This window comes from Argopecten irradians, chromosome 15 (assembly GCF_041381155.1).
Source record: "Argopecten irradians isolate NY chromosome 15, Ai_NY, whole genome shotgun sequence".
NCBI lineage: Eukaryota > Metazoa > Mollusca > Bivalvia > Pectinida > Pectinidae > Argopecten > Argopecten irradians.
Window position 1 is genome coordinate 10,386,793 of NC_091148.1, and position 19,222 is coordinate 10,406,014.

The following is a 19,222-nucleotide window of genomic DNA, read 5'->3' on the forward strand; positions in this document are numbered from 1 at the left end:
AATGAGTTCTGTCTAAGGCCCAGCATATAATGTAACTTAGAGGTTATAAACAATATATTTATTGGCCATATCTTTAGAAATATAAAATATAAGTGAGAATGCATAAATAAAACATATCAAGTAAATTTTATTTAGTCTGCCATAGCTCATCCCTATTTATGCATCTAAAGATGTCAAATTGTCAACATACATATGTCATTCATGATAAAATCGTAAATAATAATAATAACCATCGTGGTTTCTAAAAATAACAATGACCGGAAAACAACACGAGGGCTTCCAATAGCCAGATGATTAATGCGATTGTCCTTTGTGACAATTTACGATTTGTTTTTAGCACACAAGCTTTCGGTGTTTCCGTGAATAGAAAAGCACATTGTCAACGTTGGATTTGTTTTTGGCGTATTTTTCATAGAATCACATGTTTCTGCATATCAATACGGCCGCATGCGTACAAGCAGAGATGATGATGAGTAAATAACAGTCGTGTCTGAAAAATACAAACCTTAAGCATCCCACAGATAAAGTGATTGCAATAGCTTGTGTTCTAAGGATCACTCTTGCAGAAGGAATTTTTCATCCAGCTGCAATATACACCCAAATAGAAGGTGTCCTTGCTGCACACTACTGAGACTCATCAATATTCAAGCGCCATGTTTTCCTAGACGTCACGTGATAACGTGTTTAGAAAAATATGTCTGATAGTGTCTGTGTAACAGTGCATTCATGGGTTACTACAAATATTTAGACTTTTCTTATTACGAAAAACATAATTTTACGTATAACACGAGAAATCAAATGAAATATATTATGTTTTTACCCAATCAAAATACAATGTTTATTCATGGACTATCGGAGACTTTTGGGAAATGTAGAATGAATAGAGAGACTACGAATAGAATAAACACATGCAATGTATAAATTGCGGGAAAACGTGAAAACTTCCCGTTCTGACACGAGAGGTCGTTCTAATTTCTAACATGACCGTTGAAGAACGGGAAGAGGCGACGGACATTTACTTCACGTAAAATTAGAAAGTTTATATTTGGTAAGATTTTGCCTGCATAATTTGAAATATATTTAATTCTTATCACTACTATTTAAATACATGTATGGTTTACAGATGTATATAACAACAGTAGATTTCTATGTCTAAATTTGATCTCTAAATTTTTCACGCTGTCAAAAAATATTTTTAACATGAAAAGAGAGCAAAAATAACCAATTTTACCGATATTTTTTTAAAGAAGAAAAAGAGGAAACAGCAGAAATTTATGTTTCTGGAAAAGATAAGAAAAGAAAGATGCAATATGCATCCAACGTCCATTTTTCTCTTCTTTATGCGTTTGACATTTCCTAACATGTATGTTCTGCACACAGTATTATTGTGTAAATCTTTGGAAGCTAATTATTTTCTGTCTCTTTTCATGCATTCCTATTTATGAATACTCCTATTCACTTACTTTTATTGCGAAATCTACCGCAATCAGTTTTCCCACATCTTGTGAATAGAAACGATACATCGTAGTATACATATACAAACTATTATAAATATTTATGATATTTTATACAAACTATTATAAAAACTAACTGTTTTTCATTAGGTTTCCTAGACTTTAAAAACTTCCGAGGTCCGCTATAGAGCTTTAATATGCACAAATTGGCTCAACTATCCCCACTCTCCCCTACTAGAAACCTCCCATATATTTTGAAGATACCGATACATTTGTACATGTAGATTGTAAAAGACTGGAAATAGAGAAGGACACTAGAGTAATAACAGATATCTGTCTTTCATCTTAACCAAGAATTTGAAGGAAAAGGATTCGTCACTGTCTCGTTACACTACTAAACACCACGCGAAACGCCTTTGAACCGGGAACAAAAAACATTTTGCTCAACAAATACTTGTCTTATCGAGTAAAAAGAACACCAATGCAAAGCTGAAGAAATTTGACGTTGCCTAACATTAGTCATTGACGGAAGATTTAGAAGAAATGTCTTATCTTTTTAACTGTCATGATCAAATAGAAGATGAGTGTCATGTTTTATTAAATTGTCAGTTATACCAGGATCTTAGAAATGACCTATATTCTTAAAGTGAATATATAGTCGGGCAAAGAAAACCAGTCTAAATGCGTTCATTGGCCTTCCAAAAGTTTTCACATATTAATACGACGGTCAAGTTCTGCTTACGTTTCCCAGTTCTGACCATTGAAATAAAGAAAAGTTGAAAGCATTGAAAGCGAGGCTGCGTGGAAATGTAACCACGGACATAGTCAGCCGGGACGGGACGTTTTAGGTTCCTATACTTTAAATTAATTTCTACGTACGCAGACAGATTTTGACGAGAAAGTTTATTTTTCTATTCCATAAGAAGTTATACTGGATACATTCACACCATTTTTACCGATTTTAGCCATCCTTGCCCGACTGTTCATTTTAAAGGCTTGTAGGATAAATTCCGATTTTCTAACACTTGGTGATACAGAAAAATAATGATTAATTCTCCAAAATAGTGATGTGTTTTTTTATCTAGACCTCTTAAACGTATAAAATGGTCTTAGGGCACTCTGTTGGGTCCATGATTATATAATTCAGTTTTGCTTCGCGGTTTATTTAGAGTACACTCAGATTTTTGTGTTATATCTCCATAACATAAAAAATCTATTCAAGTTAATCCTTAAATAATCTGTAACTGATTCTCAGATCCCCGTGAGCCTGGCACCCGCAAGCTACATCAAAGGTTACGCACGGCCGGTGTAACGTTGAAAATGGACCCCCGTTGAAAACTGACCTCGGGTCATTTTTCAACGTTGAAAAATGACCCCGAAAACCGTTGAAAACTGAACTTTCTGCGCACTTTTTACACCGACCCGTTGAAAATAGACCCCGTTGAAAAGTGACCCCATAAGAACTCGTTTTTACACAACAACACAACACGACACCACAACACCACGAAACCACACAGCATCACACAGCACAGCAACACACCAACAACACAACAACACTACACAACACAACACCACACAACAACACATCACATCACACAACAAAACACAACAAAATAACACAATATCACACAACAAAACATCAAACAACATAACATCACACAACACAACAACGCATCACACTAAACACAACATCACAAAACACACAACACAAGACAGCATTACACAACAATACGACACAACATCACAACAAAACATCACAGAACACACAACACAACAACACCACAACGCACAACCACGCAACAACAATACAACAACATCCAATAGCAACACTACACAACACAACATCACACAACACAACATCACACAACACAACAGCACACAACAGCACATCACACAACATAACACAAATTTATACACATCACGCAAACACGCAACAACAACACAACACTACCCAACAACAACACACAACACCACAAAAACACAACACACCTCACAACACATCACAACATAACAACAAAACATCAAACAACAACACATAACACAACACACAACACAACGACAACACACAACCACGCAACAACAATACAACACCACCCATAAACAAAACAATAACACACAACAACATCACACAACACAACACAACATCACACAACATAACACAACACAAAATCACACAACAAAACATCATACAACAACACAACACAACAACACACAACACAACCACAATACAACATACAACAACAATACACAGCAACACAAAACCCGACAACAACACAACAGTACACAACATTACGCAACAACACATCACAAAAAACACCATGTAACAACGCTTTACACAAACACGGAACAACAACACAACACACAACAACACAACACAAAACACAGCCACACAGCACACAGCAACACACCAATGCCACACAACACAATAACATGACACAACCACACATAACAACACAACACAACACACAACAACACAACACCACATAAAATAACAACACAACATCACACAACAACAAAACAACACACAACAACACACACCACAAACAAACACACACACAACACAAAAACACACAACCACAAAACAACAAAACACAACCACACGCAGAACACAACATAAGTGACCCATACGCAGATAAGGGAATAAATATATATTAAAAATTACTGAATATCTGACAAACGTAAAATCGTCGAAAATATAATCATAAAAAAATCATTAAGAAACAAATTAATAATATCCCATAATTATAGTTTTGTAACACTATCCACTGGTACTCGGAAGTGAACACCACATAACAATTCCTTTTTATTTACTACGTTACCACAGTGTCATATAGCAATTCCTCAGTCTGAGAACAGTAAAATTAACATTATCTACACGGGCGAACAAAATAACTATAAAAAATGTAAGTTTTGTATTCTCCATAATAAACATACAAAATATTTAAATGAGGTATTTGATACGATGATAACAATACCAAATTTCAATTCAAATCGAGGTGATTACGTAATTTAAATACCAGCACAGAAGGGTCGCTTATATTAGGAATGGCGATAACAGAATTAGAGAATTATGTTTGTGCAGAAACATAATTTATATACATATGTATATATGTTTCTGGTTTGTGCAACAGTTATATATGTGAATGTACTAGGGTCATATTTCAACAGACCATCCGTTGATAGTTTGCCAAGGTCATTTTTCAACGGTCATTTTTCAACAGACCTGCCGTTGAGAATTGACCCTAGACACCGTCAATTTTCAACGGCATGTTCAATTTTCAACGGCATTCGGGGTCCGTTTTCAACGTTGAAAACTGACCCAAGGTCAATTTTCAACGGAGGTCCATATTCAACGTTACACCGGCGGATATCAAGGGATAGCTGTAATTAGGCGATTCTATCATTTTCTAAACTAACAATTTCCCATTGTTGGACAATTAACACTAGTTAATGTTCATCTTAGATTTATGCAAGTAGAGTGTTCCTTTTAAATCAAATCATGTTGGTATGAATTGATTGACTAATTGAGACTCTAGTGTACAGAGCTACTGTAGAGAGAAATGAAACAGACAAAAAATGGGGTTTCGAGATTTTTCAAATTACTAATGAAGAGTAAGAGGTTTACGACAAGGTGATGTCATGGCTCTACACTTTTTAAATTGAAAATGTGACCAATTTACTTGAAAAACGACCTCTATAAGTTGTCATTTGACATTTTATCCATAAAATGATACACGGTGATAGATACATTGGTTTTTTATTTTTGCAAGGTTTATAAGTACATTTTTTTGTATCTACGTCCTTGGTTTGTTTTTGTTTTTTTTTTAAATTGAAAAAAAATTGCGTTTTCATACCTGTTGTGTAACATGTGTTCTACATTGGCAATATCAGTCACCTATACATATAGGAGTTATCTTCCGCTATGTCATACTTCATTTCTGCTCTAACTGTGACCATCCAGTGCTCTTCGTGTTAGTTTTCTACAAGAAGCATTGTCGTCTGAACTCTGTCTTTTTGTCTCCTACATTTGCTCCAACTCTTTCAGGCCGGCGAAAACGAAGGGCAATGTTACCAAAAATTAATTCTTGATGAAATCGGCGCAGTTCATCGCGAACGCTACGCATTTATTCCAAATGTGAAATATAGCCTGCAGTATGATAACAATTCGCGCCAAAGAATAATAGTTTACCATTTACTCTGTTAAAGGCCCACTATCTTTCCGAAACAAAATATTTAATTTTCTTAAAAACCACCCATAACAAAAGAAAATGTCTATCGATGTCCTAAGATGAGGTTACACCACCATGCAAATAAATGCAAGGTTCCCTCCATAATCTTTGTTAAAATTGAAGATTCATTTCGCTGTTTTGCCGTCTGCCACATTGATAATCCGAGTATTGTGTGGTAATTAGGACGACGGCGGAAATCATTCCACTAGAGGAGGAAATAAAGTTTGATGATGATGATGACGATGACGATGATAATGATGATGATGGTACTAATGTTTTTATGAGACTTTGGCGTATGTTAAACTTCAAACTTCAAACTTTATTAGTCTCTTTACAAAATACATTGTGTAGAGAAACATATTTACAACAGTCACGAAATTCAACATAGAATTTATGTTACATCATTTTGTCGGGGGGAAAACACCCGAAAAAAGCACGGAAGTTTATTAAAAGGTTATACAACATAGTCGTTTTAATAAACTTGCATGTTTTTCCTCACGAACCTATATGTATATATACTTGAGAAAGACACTTACGATTCATAAATTCATTACTACATCTCCTGCAAAGGAAGTTAACCGCTATTACAAACATAGTTTGAACTTTTATTATCAGTGTAGGTTATATTCTAAACGTTATCTTAATATGCTCTGGCTTAAAGCCACACTATACGTAACTATCAACAAAAATTCAAGTTAAATTCGACTCCGATATTGTTAGTATTTGTAGATGTAGTTAAAATTAAGATATATTAAAGAATATTCATAATGTTTTTTTGATAACTTTGGTACAGCAGTTGTTGAAAGTCGATACATGTAAACATGCCTTCATTTTAAACTGGTCGCCATAGAAGTTACGAGTATTGCCGAACGGAAGTCGGAAAGTTCATGACCCGTTTTCGGAAGAGTTCGGACAGACGTTACGTAGTTACAGTAGTCACATGACGTTCTCGGCAAAGACGTTACATTGTCGGCTAACTTCGGCTTGTTTGACTAAGTGGGACCCACCTAGCAATAGTTAATATTTATTTGATTTTTAAAGAAATATTACGAATCATTATCGCTCATCTTGACTTCGATTTAGTCCTGTCTCTGCATGATTTACAACAGGATTTTTTTTCAACATTCTTCTAAATCAAGAAAAAAATAAGAAAGATACGGATATTGGGCCTTTAATTGTTTGTATGTTTTAGGTGGTTTTGTGTAGTTTTGGTTGATTTGCGCTAGTTTTGGTTGGATTTGGGAGATTTGGGGTGATTTGGGATGGACCCAGTGTAGTTTTGGGTGGTTTTATGTATTTTTGGGTAGTATTGGGTGGTTTTATGTAGTTTTGAGTAGTTGTGGGTGGGTTGGGGTAGGTTTGGGTGATTTGGAGTATTAGTTTGGGGAGTTTTGGGTGGTTTTAGGTAGTTTGGGGTGGTTTTGTTGGTTGGGGAAGTGTTGGGTAGTTTTGGGTGATTTGGGGGTAGTTTGGGGTAGTTTGGGGTAGTTTCGGGTGGTTTGGGGTAGTTTGGGGTAGTTTTGGGTGGTTTGGGGTAGTTTTGAGTAGTTTTGGGTGGTTTGAGGTAGTTTTGGGTGGTTTGGGGTGGTTTTGTTGGTTGGGGAAGTGTTGGGTAGTTTTGGGTGGTTTGGGGTAGTATGGGGTAGTTTTGTTTTGGGTGGTTTGGGGTAGTTTTAGGTAGTTTGGGGTGGTTTTGTTGGTTGGGGAAGTGTTGGGTAGTTTTGGGTGGTTTGGGGTAGTTTGGGGTAGTTTTGGGTGGTTTGGGGTAGTTTCGGGTAGTTTTGGGTGGTTTGAGGTAGTTTTAGGTAGTTTGGGGTGGTTTTGTTGGTTGGGGAAGTGTTGGGTAGTTTTGGGTGGTTTGGGGTAGTTTGGGGTAGTTTTGGGTGGTTTGGGGTAGTTTCGGGTAGTTTCGGGTGGTTTAGGGTAGTTTGGGGTAGTTTTGGGTGGTTTGGGGTAGTTTTGAGTAGTTTTGGGTGGTTTGGGGTAGTTTTGAGTAGTTTTGGGTGGTTTGGGGTAGTTTTGAGTAGTTTTGGGTGGTTTGGGGTAGTTTGAGTAAATCGTCGTGTCGTCGGCTACGAAAATGAATCTCTTCTTTCCTTGTAAGACGAAATAAACATTTCTAACTCCCGGGTCTGTGTTAAAGTTGTATGGTCTATCACTTTCGCTCTTTTTGTCATAGTGAAAACTGTTTAAGTGTTATACACATTTTTCCCCGTCTGTCCGAGGTTTAAACTTTCTACTTTTACCACTTTTTATAAAGTTGCAGCACTGGAAGTATTTTTAATTATTTTAATTAGGTACCTGGATCACCACGTGCAGGACGTGTAGACATGAGTCACGTGGTACGATTCGGAATGCCGACAAAAGCCGAAGGTACTGAACATGGCGGTGATTGAAGGCGCTGTATTCAAAACCAGGAATATATGATCCCTAGATTTCGGCGCTCTTATAGGCCGACATATTCTTTTGGGGAGCTAAATCAATAAGTTACATGTGCATGTTCAAATATCAAATGTTTAAGTAATGTATCGTTACAGTGAAAATTACCAGAAATACAACTTTAAGTTAACGTTTTTGTTGATTTTAATTAAGTATGTATTATTCACTTTTTTATGTCGTCAAAGCGATGATGGAAACGGATCAAAACATCGTTGACGTCCTTTTTAGTTATTTGTTATAACAATAACAATGCGTTGTTGTAGGCGCCATTTACTTTAAGGAATCCCGATGCCCAGTTTTCTGTTGGGAAATTTATGTGTTCTAAGATATTCCTCTTTGACACATTTGATTTTTTTTTCGTTTTCCAGATAATGCTGATTGATAAGAGTAACTCAATGACGTAACATTGTGCTCGACCCCTGGACTTGCTGAAATCTTGTAACCAAGCGACCAGTAAAATGGGCTGCGAATCTAAGAAGAAGCCACCGGATTCGAGGGTTCAGATAGTCTCAAAACAAAAACTGGCATCGTCAAAACAAGATGAAAAATGTCGATATAAGCTGGCATCAAAATACATAGACCATATGCCACACGTGGAGGACAACAATTCTCGATTTGCAGTCTGGTCTGATGTGAAAGAAGTGCTTTTCCCATCCTGCTCCGATCCTGAATGTGACATCGTACTGAACGCTCTCAAGGTTGTCAGCAGATATCCATGGGAAGGGAGCAAGATGCAAGCGTGTACACCAAAGCAACAAATGAACTTTTTGAGGAATTTCCGGTTGGTAACTTCCGGTACGCTCCTTGTTGTTTTGCAGTTTGTGAAGGACAATATTGATAGTCTTTGGGAGATGGTATGGCTCAAGCATGGTACGTCACATGACATCTGTAGTAGAAGATGTCACTATGCCAGGTCGCAATCCTGTGTTGAACACACTTCAAGCTCCTCCGATAAAGGTACATGTATGCATAAATAACAAGTGCTTTAAAGTAGAAGACACGATATGATACGAAGAGATGATCCAATGCTTATTTTCCTAGTAGGTTGTCGCAGTCCTTTTTTCTTGAACAAAATATACCCCCATAAAAAACACCGTCTTTAAAGTTATCTCCATTGGCTTCGCTGTCACCACCAGATTCTCATTAGAGGTTATTTTGATACATGAATTTGAACACAATTTGCATATCAAAGTCCACGTTGAAGCGCAGAACTGAAACTAGACCAATCTCTATCCAAGGCTTTAACAATCGTGTTAAAATCTGAATGACTACTTTTGTCTTTACACAGGGCCATCTGGCAAACATGACAGCACCGATGGAAATAAGGTGGACATGAAAAAGAATAGCATCGATTCAGACAACGGCAATGGCATCTATCAACATGACAGCGACTGCTCACTCAGAAAGCCGGAATCTTCTACAGACAGAGAACCTGACATAAAGAAAGAGTTTCTAGGAATTAGATATCCAACTATTGAAACAGTACGGTTATTACCAAGGAAAGAGCAAGTGATTCCCAACACCTTTGGCAAAACCAACCAGGTCGGTTACATTGTCATGCCAATTCTGAAGGCAGGCGGCAAGGGAACAGACGACGGTGGGTTCTGTTCAGGGTCAGAAATTTCGGCGACATTTCCTCAACTGCACGAATACCTAGACAGACTATGCAGCGAGTTTGTAGCTGGTCATATAGACAAATCAAACAATGAAATCAGACGCTGCCTCTGTATAGAAGGGCGATGTTTCACCAACTGGAAAATAATGAGACACGGATGGAGTAAGTATAGAATGATAAAAGCTCTTATTACAGTCTGGTCCCCATATTTATGATCTTAATTAATTAGAAAGAGTAAATCAGGAATTTGTATCCTAAGTCAGATTGATCTTCCTACATCGATGTATTTTTTTCTAACCAAGTTGCATGAAGTCATAATCAGAATAATAGGGGGCTTCATGACGGATTTGATACTACATGTAGTTCTAAAAGATTTGGATTTATTGCCAAAGAGACTTAATGCTGGCAGAATACAGTAATGATCTTTGCCATGTCTTTACCACAAATCTTAAGATGGCAGTCTTTTGCTAAGCTACCAATGATTTATTTTGATCCTCTTTCAGAAGGAGACTGTAATTATATATCCGTCTTGATAATATTTTTTTTTGTGATTCATGTCACTCCGCATGAACATGTTATACTTTTCCTCGGGTATGTTTTCAGATGTTCCATGGGTACACATGACATCAAAGGATATTCTAATTTCATGGGATGCTGTGGTGATGGAATTGCGATGTCTTGCTGGAAAACCAGATAGTGGTAAAACGGACATTTTACCTTTACTCACATCAAGTTTAATCAATTTCAAGGTAAATGAACCAATAATCCACATTTTATGCATCGATACGCAGGTCAAATCTTTCGTATATCTGTAGGTTAGCATAAACATAAAAGATTTTAAGAAAAAAATGCCCCAACTTTAGCATTTTATAACGAAATAAGAAATTATGAAATACAAATATTATACACTGTCTATATGTTTCAATGCAACAGTTTTTTGATATTTTGCCAAGGAACATTTTAACGATGAAACTGTAACAGAGGTGACTTTTACACCTGTAAAACACTGTTCGATTTCCGGTTATGATTGTAACTGTGTTGTATGGCAGAGCTTATTTCCGCTCGAGTGTCAACAGTATTTCCGATCTTCTCCACGAATATAAGTGCCAACGGAATTATAAACTTTTATAATACACGAAAATTGAGCCTAACAAAAATAATTGATTTCACAGTAACTATTCCTAGGTTGTTTGTTTGATTCATTAATTAACGTCTTATAAACAGCTAGCTATGGTCATATAATTACGGCCTCCCATGTATGCGGTGTGTTGCGTGTTATTTGTTCGAGGTGCGTGTATTGGGAGACTGCGGTATATTAATGTTGTGTCTTCTTGTATAGTGGAACTGTTGCCCTTTTTATAGTGCTATATCACTGCCGCCGAAGACACCAAGTAACACACCTCGCCCGGTCACATTATACTGACAACGGGCGAACCAGTCGTCCCACTCCCTGTATGCTGACACTAAGCAGGAGCAGAAACTACCACTTTTTAGACTTTGGTGTGTCTCGGCCTGGGGACAGAACCCAGAGCCTTCCTCACTTGGGCGAACGCTCAACACAACGCCAAACGTGGGGCGGTGCCAAGGGAGGCATTAGGAAAGATAAAGTCAGTTTAAAAGAAGAGAACAGATAAGACCCTAAATTTAGTCGCCTTTTACGATCATGCAATAGGGGCAGCAGGTACAATTCTAACGCCCTACCTGCACGGCCGATTCCTATGTCACCGGCAACCAAACACATTTCCTATACCTACTAATTACTATCATAGCAGTATGCATATTTTTCACTTACAGGATCATTTTTCTGACCTTCATGATGACGAAGATTATACGTCGTCTTTGGACCTGATGGCACCGCAGTACTGGCTTGAAAAAGTCTGCCTTTCAAAAGTGGGTCAACTTATCGGTAAAATCGGTGAAGTAAAACAGAAACCAGTGCACATGAATAATCCTCAGACGTTGCATGACATATGCCAGGCGGAAAAGGAGGCCCGTGATAAGGATAAAATCAAAGAACCTGCAAAAAAGGAACTAAAACCAGTCCTCGCTCCTGTTGTTGAAGTTCAAAACAATGATAATATTGTCTCAAAAGAAGAAGACTCTGATCGTCCTAATTTAATACAAAGTACAGAGACTAAAAAAGGGAATTCGAACGTGTCAAAGAAAACGGAAACGAAAGCAAATAAACTAACAAAGCGTATTGTAACGCGTTCAACGAGTCGCAGGGGGCATGCTCGATTTGGATTATCTGGAAACACTGATGATGATAGTTTGACAACAAAATGTGTGCCGAAGCCGAAAAACCTTGATAAAACGACACGGCCAAGAAAAAGACAAAGGGTGAAAAGTCCAATAGAAACAACAACGTATGGTAATGATCAAGATACTTGTCTCAACAAAAATAGTAACGCGTTGGAAAACTCCGATGGTGAAAATGATGGCCCTACGGTTTTACAACTTCTATCTCACCCAATAGAGCGGTTACCTGCAGCTTCGAACTCGCTATCAATTTACGACAGGTCGACAAATCAGAACGCTCTCTACCGCAGCGTTAACGACACTACTTCGGCAACAGATGTCTTCTTACGACAGCTTTCACAGCGTTCTAACCAATCACCCGGTCAATCTCAACTACCTCATTACTCTACACCGAGCGTAACCAAATCTTTGGACACGACGACTTATCTGGCTCGTAACAGCCCCACTAAAGATGAGACTTTTCGTCATTTACGGGCACCGTTACCCAAGAAAACGTTTGATAAATACAGCGGGATTTGGAGCCGTATATCGGTCACTTCAAATGAAAAATTAGGTGGAGGATTTCTGAATACAAAACCTGGGCCAATCAGATCATGCGAAAAAGTTGCTAGCGAACCACCCAATCGCTCAACAAAGTCAAAACCGCAGTGGAACATTGACCAAATCATGAAAGACCATCCACGGCGAATAAAAGACGATTCCTTGTATGGGATTAGCATAAAGAAAACTCAGGCTCGCTATGCTGCACAAAACCTAAACGATTTCTTAAATGTAAATGACACCAAAACTCATGATAAAATCGTAAGAAGAGAAAGTTTCCAAAAGAAAACTACAAACGAAATTTTACCGAAAGTAGTAAAGCCAGTAAAACCAAAGGATTTTCCCTTGCCTAATCCTTCTGGCATCAAGCGCGACTCACAAAAGTCTCAGAAAGAAATGTGGTACAGAAATGAATCGGTGAGCCAGTCCAGAATCAGTGCCAACAACCTCCTTGAATTAGTGTCTGCAAATCCGTTTAACCAGACTGTAGAATCTATGATGGCTCTCCGGAGATACAACTGTGACTTTGATGCTCTACGGGGATCTATTCCTAACGCAAATATCGGGCCAAGGTCGTCTCCATTGCCGAAGATAGACGCCGGTAGAGTGGCTGCCACACGTACAGCGAGACCAGTTAATTCAGAAAACAGTATCCAGAAACCCAATGATGGTATTCTAAAAAAGAATCCAAGTGATGCAAAAATTACTGAAGTCTCCCATTTAGTACGTAGGAAAGGGGGCATAAACGCGTCAACTCTCGAAAAGGACAGTGAACTGTCAAAGCATCGAAAATCAAACGATGCAAAGAAAAATCTTGAAATAACAGACACAAAGTTTGAATTTGAAAGTAGTCCAGATGAGCTTCCAAAGCAGTCAAAAAGTGAAAATTGTCTAAAATCCAATGACTTTAAGGATATCAAGAATGCTGTCTGCAAAAGCGCATCCTCTCCGGGTCTTCGATCTAACAAGTACAAAGTGGAGGTTAACAATTTGACTTTAAAATTTGTACGATTGAAGGAGAATAGAACCGATAAAGGAGGAGAAGAAGGCAATTGTCACAAGTCTTCAGTTGAGGAACATTCCACTAAGATAAAGAAAGATGTTCAGCAGAAACAACGCAACAACGAAATTCCACTAGACCTAAGAAGTAGTACTTCTGAACACCACGGTATTCCTTCGACCGAAGACAAAGAAAAACAGAATTCCAACGACAGAGACGGACACAATGACGAACTATCAATGTCGTGCTCTCGAGGTCACCCGAAGTATGAGGCGCTGAACCCGTGTCAACAGACTGGTGTTGATAAAGTTGCGAAAACAATTGAATTGAAAATCAATACCAACGACAAATCCGCTAGTACAACAAATGCTGTCCACATAGGATCTACTAAACATTATTTACACAATAAAAAACGATGGTTGATCGAGTATAGTCAAAATATCAGTAGCACATCAGCCAGTGAAAAGGAAGAAACGCCATCTACCGAACATCCTGCTAGTTTGGACAACACATCCCTAAAAGACTCATTGTCCTGTGAACAAAGTGGAAACATAACTTCTGATCCAGATCTTCAAATCCCAACTGCGCCCGTATATCCAAGTAGTAGCACTGAAGATGGATATCAAATTGCTGCAGTGGAAGAAGGGCAGACAGACGCGTCTGATCAGGAAAATATCGCCACATTGAACGAAATGGATGTTACGTATGTATTACCTAGTGATACTGCAGATCCAACATCGTCTGACGAAGTCCTTATTGTTGGAAATGATGAATTAGACTTGGTAGAAGAAGTCGTTGGGGGTGTCGAATCAATTTCAACCACAGCTGTTATTGATCCAGAGGAAAACACAGAACTAGAAAACAAACATGACGACATCGATGATGTCAGCGTACAAACAACACAAACAGAAACCAACGCCAAGAAGTCTGACGCTAGTGTTGACGCTAGTGTTGATAACGAAGACCCATTTGAAGGATCAGTGTATGTCTTTGACGACACCAAGAAAAACCGTTCTAAGAAAAGTTCTTCGAGTGGAGTGAATATAATCAGACGGAGCGTTCGACAACATTTAAGTCCAAGAAAATGTATGGCAGAGGTATCCGACAACTCGATATACAGAGACAGTGAAAGAACAGGTAAGACTGGTAAAAAGACAAAGGGAAAGAAGTCAACTAAAGCAAGATCTACTTCAAAGAACAGTACACATACGTGTACTTCTAGTGAGTCTGATATGGATGGTAAGGTGAAGGTAATAAATAGCTCAAGCAGTGTCTCAGAGAGCGCCAAAGAACATACAGAGAGCACAAGTTCTGCTGTATTCGATACCGATAAATCGTTAGAAGTCAATTCTAAAAAGCATGACACAGTCGTGAAAGGATCGTGTAAACATACGCCAGATATAAAAGATATAAAGAAGAAGATGAGAGTGACGATGCTGCCACAACTTCAAACCGTTATGGAGAAAGGAATATATTTTTCGATCTTTCAAGTCGAGATGTCGAGCCTTCAACCAGTTTCAGAATAAAGCAGAAAACCATTACTCAAAACGACATGTCTTCAGCCAACAGTGCCATACAGCACCTATCAACAGAACAAAAACGAATGATGGAGATCATTAAGCAGTCTTCGTCGTCGAGGTCACTTCCGTCACCTGCTTCCTTCCCGCCAAAACGCATACAGAATCAAGCAGTCAATTCAGACATGGGATCTTCCACCTTTAGGTAGGTAATCATTATACGCATATAATTAATTTTCTACATCCAACTTTCTGATTGGCCGAATATTTTTCTTCATATTTTATTGAAGAAGAAATCCGAGAATGGCGTGAAAAACCCGACATCATCGACGTTACGAATGATTTCGAAAATACTCCCTTGGGGAAATCAACGAAAGCGAAGATTAAATGTATTTCATTTTATCAAGTCGTCTGAAAAAATAATTGCAATTTTTTTCATCTGGTTATGAAGTAAATTTTGTTTGCAAATAAAATTTGTTTTCATTAGTGATATCAATGTTATATTTCGTTTACAATTATAAGATATACAGAAAAACCAAAGTACCTGTATTAGACTGTACTGTGTGAACGTTTTAATAGTAAATTTAAAGATAGTTATACATTTCCAGTTATCTTCGCGGGTCAAAATTTTTCGCGATTTTAGCCGAAACGAGAAAATTAAACTTTACCACAGTTTAATTTTCGCGACCTGGCTTTGATAGTCTACATGACGCGAGGAAATCTATATACTTTGTATACTTTCTACACTTTGCAGATCAAATTTCGTGATCATAGCAACGCCCCGTGAAGTCGCGAAAATATAATTGCCGCGAAATAACCAGCTATACGGATATGTGTTTTAAGTTGAATCCTAATCCCGTACATTTCCAGTTTTGTGCCGATAAACATGAAGGACCAGCCTTGTAAGGGCGGCTATGCCCACATGGAGGGTGTGACGTGTCCCTATGTGATCATGGAAGGGTACAAGTTTGTGTGTCTATGGACGATGTTCTGAGGATGTTCCCGCGCTGTGACAAAGCCTGTAAAGTCGTCAAAAGAGTGCTCGTCAAACACGGGGGATTGTCTCGAACCTTCTGTGATTGGGACCAGGTAGGAACAACCGGGTCAAACAAGGACAGTGTTAGTAGGGGAGTTGGGAAGGAGGGCAGTCTCGAAACTTCTTCGACTGTCATCAGCTAGGAACGCCTAGACCAAACACGAAAGGGGCTTGTAGGGGAGTGGGGCAATAGGACAGTTTCGAAACTTCTGTGGCTGGCATCATATACGAACACCCGGATCAAACAAGGGAAGGTGAGTGAGGGAATGGAGGAGGGGCAGTCGCAAACATCCAATGACTGGCATCAGCTAGGAACACCCGAATCAAACACAGAAGGGATTTGTAGAAGAGTGAGGGAGGAGGGCAGTCTCGAAACTTATGTGATTAGCATCAGGAAGGAACACCCGGCTCAAACACGGACAGGGTTTGTAGGGGAGTGAGGGAAAAGGGCAGTCTCTAACCTTCTTCGACTGGTATCATCTACGAACACCCGGATCAAACAAGGAAATGTGTGTGAGGGAATGGGGGAGGGGCAGCCGCGAACATCCAATGACTGACATCAGCTAGGAACACCCGGTTCAAACACGAAAAGAGTGTTGTGGGAAGTTGGGGGCAGTCTCTAACTTTCTTTCAATGGGATCTGATAGGGGGAAGGGCATTCGCGAACATCCTGTTACTAGCATCAGCTAGGAGCATCTGGATCAAACAAGGAAAGTGTATGTGGTAAGTTATTAAGCGGATGGACAGTCTCTAACTTTTTTTCAATGGGAGCAACAGGACCATCATGAGAGAGGGGCGGGAAGAAGGCAGTCGCGAGCCTCCTGTTACTGGCATCAGCCAGGAACACCTGAATAGAAGGGTGTGGGAGGGCAGTCTCGAGCCTTCTGTGACTGGAAAAACGTAGGAACAGTCATATATATCCTGTATTTGTATCTTACAAAATTATCTCCTCTTATGGGCTGGTATTGATTTGTGACATGATGTGTTTTGAGGATATTTGTAAAGAGAAAAAACATGTAAACAAAAGAGCGGATCAAATATTTATCAACCTCATCCTGGCGATGGATATCTATTAATAACGTTTGTCGAACATTGTATTGAGTTGTATTCTTTATGGAAATTCTTAATAATAATTATCTAACATCAATAAATATTGGATTGTTTTTTTTTCACATTAAACTACACTTCATCTGCATTGTTGATATTTGCAGGTGTATTTACTCGACCAACTGTCCATTCTGAAAGGCAGATCTGTGAAGACTGGTGATATGCTAATCAGGGTCGATTCTCTAGTGAAACACCTCAAGAACATCCGGGAACGTGTTCGCGATGAACACTTCAAACTACGTCGGAAGGGGAAGACAGATCTACAATGTCTTCAGGACTGACGTTCGCGCTTAAGGACAATGGGAGGTGGCCATCTCTAAAATGCGTACAGGACTGACGCTCTAACGGGAAAGGGGGCAAGCTAAGCGGAGGGGTCAGAGTTAAAACGTGTTCTTATGCTCGTGTGGAGCATGTGGTGGGGGAGAGGACGTGGCCATATCTACAATGTGTTCAAAAGTGACGCTCGAACGGGGGGTGGGGAGGGGCCAGGTATATGTTCAGGAGTGACGCTCGAACTGGATGGAGCAAGGGGAGGGGGTCAGATTTAAAACGTGTTCTGATGCTCGAACGCATAGGATGGGAGAGAGGACGTGGTCATATCTACAATGTGTTCAGAAGTGACGCTCGAACGGGGGCGGGAGAGGGCAAGGGTAGGGGTCAGGTCTACTATATGTTCAGGAGTGACCCTCGAACTGGATGGAGCATGGGGAGGGGTCGGATCTGTGTTCTGTTGCTTGAGCTTGGTGTATCATGGGATGGAGGTTGGGGAGACACATTTAATATGTGTTCAGTTTTCTTTCTTTTCAAAATGCATGACTATTCATTTCATTGCAATTGTGATATAATTGTCCAACAGTAGTATGTTCAGGAAAAAAACTTAATCATTCGGAAATGATGATGTTAAGGCAGTAATTGTTTTGCTTTAGGCCATTCGTAACATGTCGAAGAAACTCCCGGAAATGTTCAGGAATAGAAGACTGACGGAAATATCTCCGAAATATTGCGATTGTCTTTTAACTTCACCATCTACATACATGCATACTAATACAGTGTCAGCTGAGAGAGTCTACTATGAGAGTTTTTCATTTTTTACTACATAATTTTGTGATTAGCACCAATAATGTATATATCAAACATTCCTTTTAGTCGGTAAACTTTGCGGAGTTGGTATCTTCGCAATTTCGCGAGATAGTGTTGTGGTTGTGAAAATAGTTTCTGCAAAATACATTTATTTGTAGTAAGTAATGGGTAAGTCATAAATAAATAATAATTTGTAATTACATTTTAATTGGATCACGCACTATTTGTTCGCTTTTGCTTACTTTGCTTTTTTGTGTTTACAGTTTAAATCGCGACATCTTTATCGCATTTTTTTTACCTGTTCAAATATCTTGATCAAAATCGACTGTAAGGTGATGATAATTTATACAGTTTGTAGATATAATCTTATTAAATATGGATGTTTCCCAGTTTTAAAGTGTACATCTGTTATCGTTGTTAGCCAATATATACAAGTCAGGCAAAACCATTCTATACTCCTTTACACAACACAAAAGTATGGAAGTAAAGGAATAACAGATTACTGCAGGCATGTGTAAATGTATTCTGATCTGACAGAGTTACTTCCCTTCGTTTCACTTCATCTGAAGTAAAGGGAAGTAACTCTGATAGTATAGATCAGAATGGCGTAAAAGGTACAACACGGAGGTGAAGACAAGTCAGAAGTGGTGTTCCTGAAATACTATCGGTATTCCACAGGGAGGTACCCATTGCCCTTCTTTTTTGCCAGTGTATAAAGTTACTGATGATAAAAAATTGTATAGAGCCTCTAAAGAGGACGTGGAGAACTAGACCAACTGCATCATTGAAAAGAACAATTGGTAGAATGAATAATCATACCCTGCCTCCACTCCGTTCTTCGACGACGACCATCTCATCTGTCAGAAATCGTCCGTCCGTCGTTCAGAGCTACGTCATCGCAGCTAATAAAAATAGTTATTTGTTTTCATCAAGATAAATCCCATTG

At 38.8% G+C, this 19,222-nt stretch overlaps 2 protein-coding genes across 2 annotated transcripts; one reads left to right on the forward strand and one right to left on the reverse strand.

Moving 5' to 3' along the window:
* Nucleotides 1-954: 954 nt before the first annotated feature.
* On the forward strand, nucleotides 955-18,685 carry LOC138309115 (serine-rich adhesin for platelets-like). The gene is given in 9 exon segments (XM_069250260.1): nucleotides 955-1,048; nucleotides 8,491-9,079; nucleotides 9,411-9,899; nucleotides 10,341-10,486; nucleotides 11,532-14,924; nucleotides 14,927-15,258; nucleotides 15,924-16,023; nucleotides 16,026-16,142; nucleotides 17,301-18,685. Coding segments are annotated over 8 exon segments (5,253 nt in total). The 5' UTR covers nucleotides 955-1,048; nucleotides 8,491-8,580; the 3' UTR covers nucleotides 17,478-18,685.
* LOC138308577 (uncharacterized) lies at nucleotides 7,085-8,015 on the reverse strand. The gene is made up of 2 exons (XM_069249623.1): nucleotides 7,985-8,015; nucleotides 7,085-7,779 (listed from the first exon to the last, which is right to left on the reverse strand). Exons 1-2 carry the CDS (start codon nucleotides 8,013-8,015, stop codon nucleotides 7,085-7,087), a joined length of 726 nt encoding a protein of 241 aa, XP_069105724.1.
* Nucleotides 18,686-19,222: the final 537 nt, after the last annotated feature.

Bases quoted from the DNA above. Each gene is read 5' to 3' on its own strand.
- LOC138308577 (XM_069249623.1), bottom strand. From the start codon at position 8,015: ATGTCTACACGTCCTGCACGTGGTGATCCAG. The intron at 7,780-7,984 runs GTACCTAATTAA...TCGTCTTACAAG, and splicing joins TCCTGCACGTGGTGATCCAG to GAAAGAAGAGATTCATTTTC.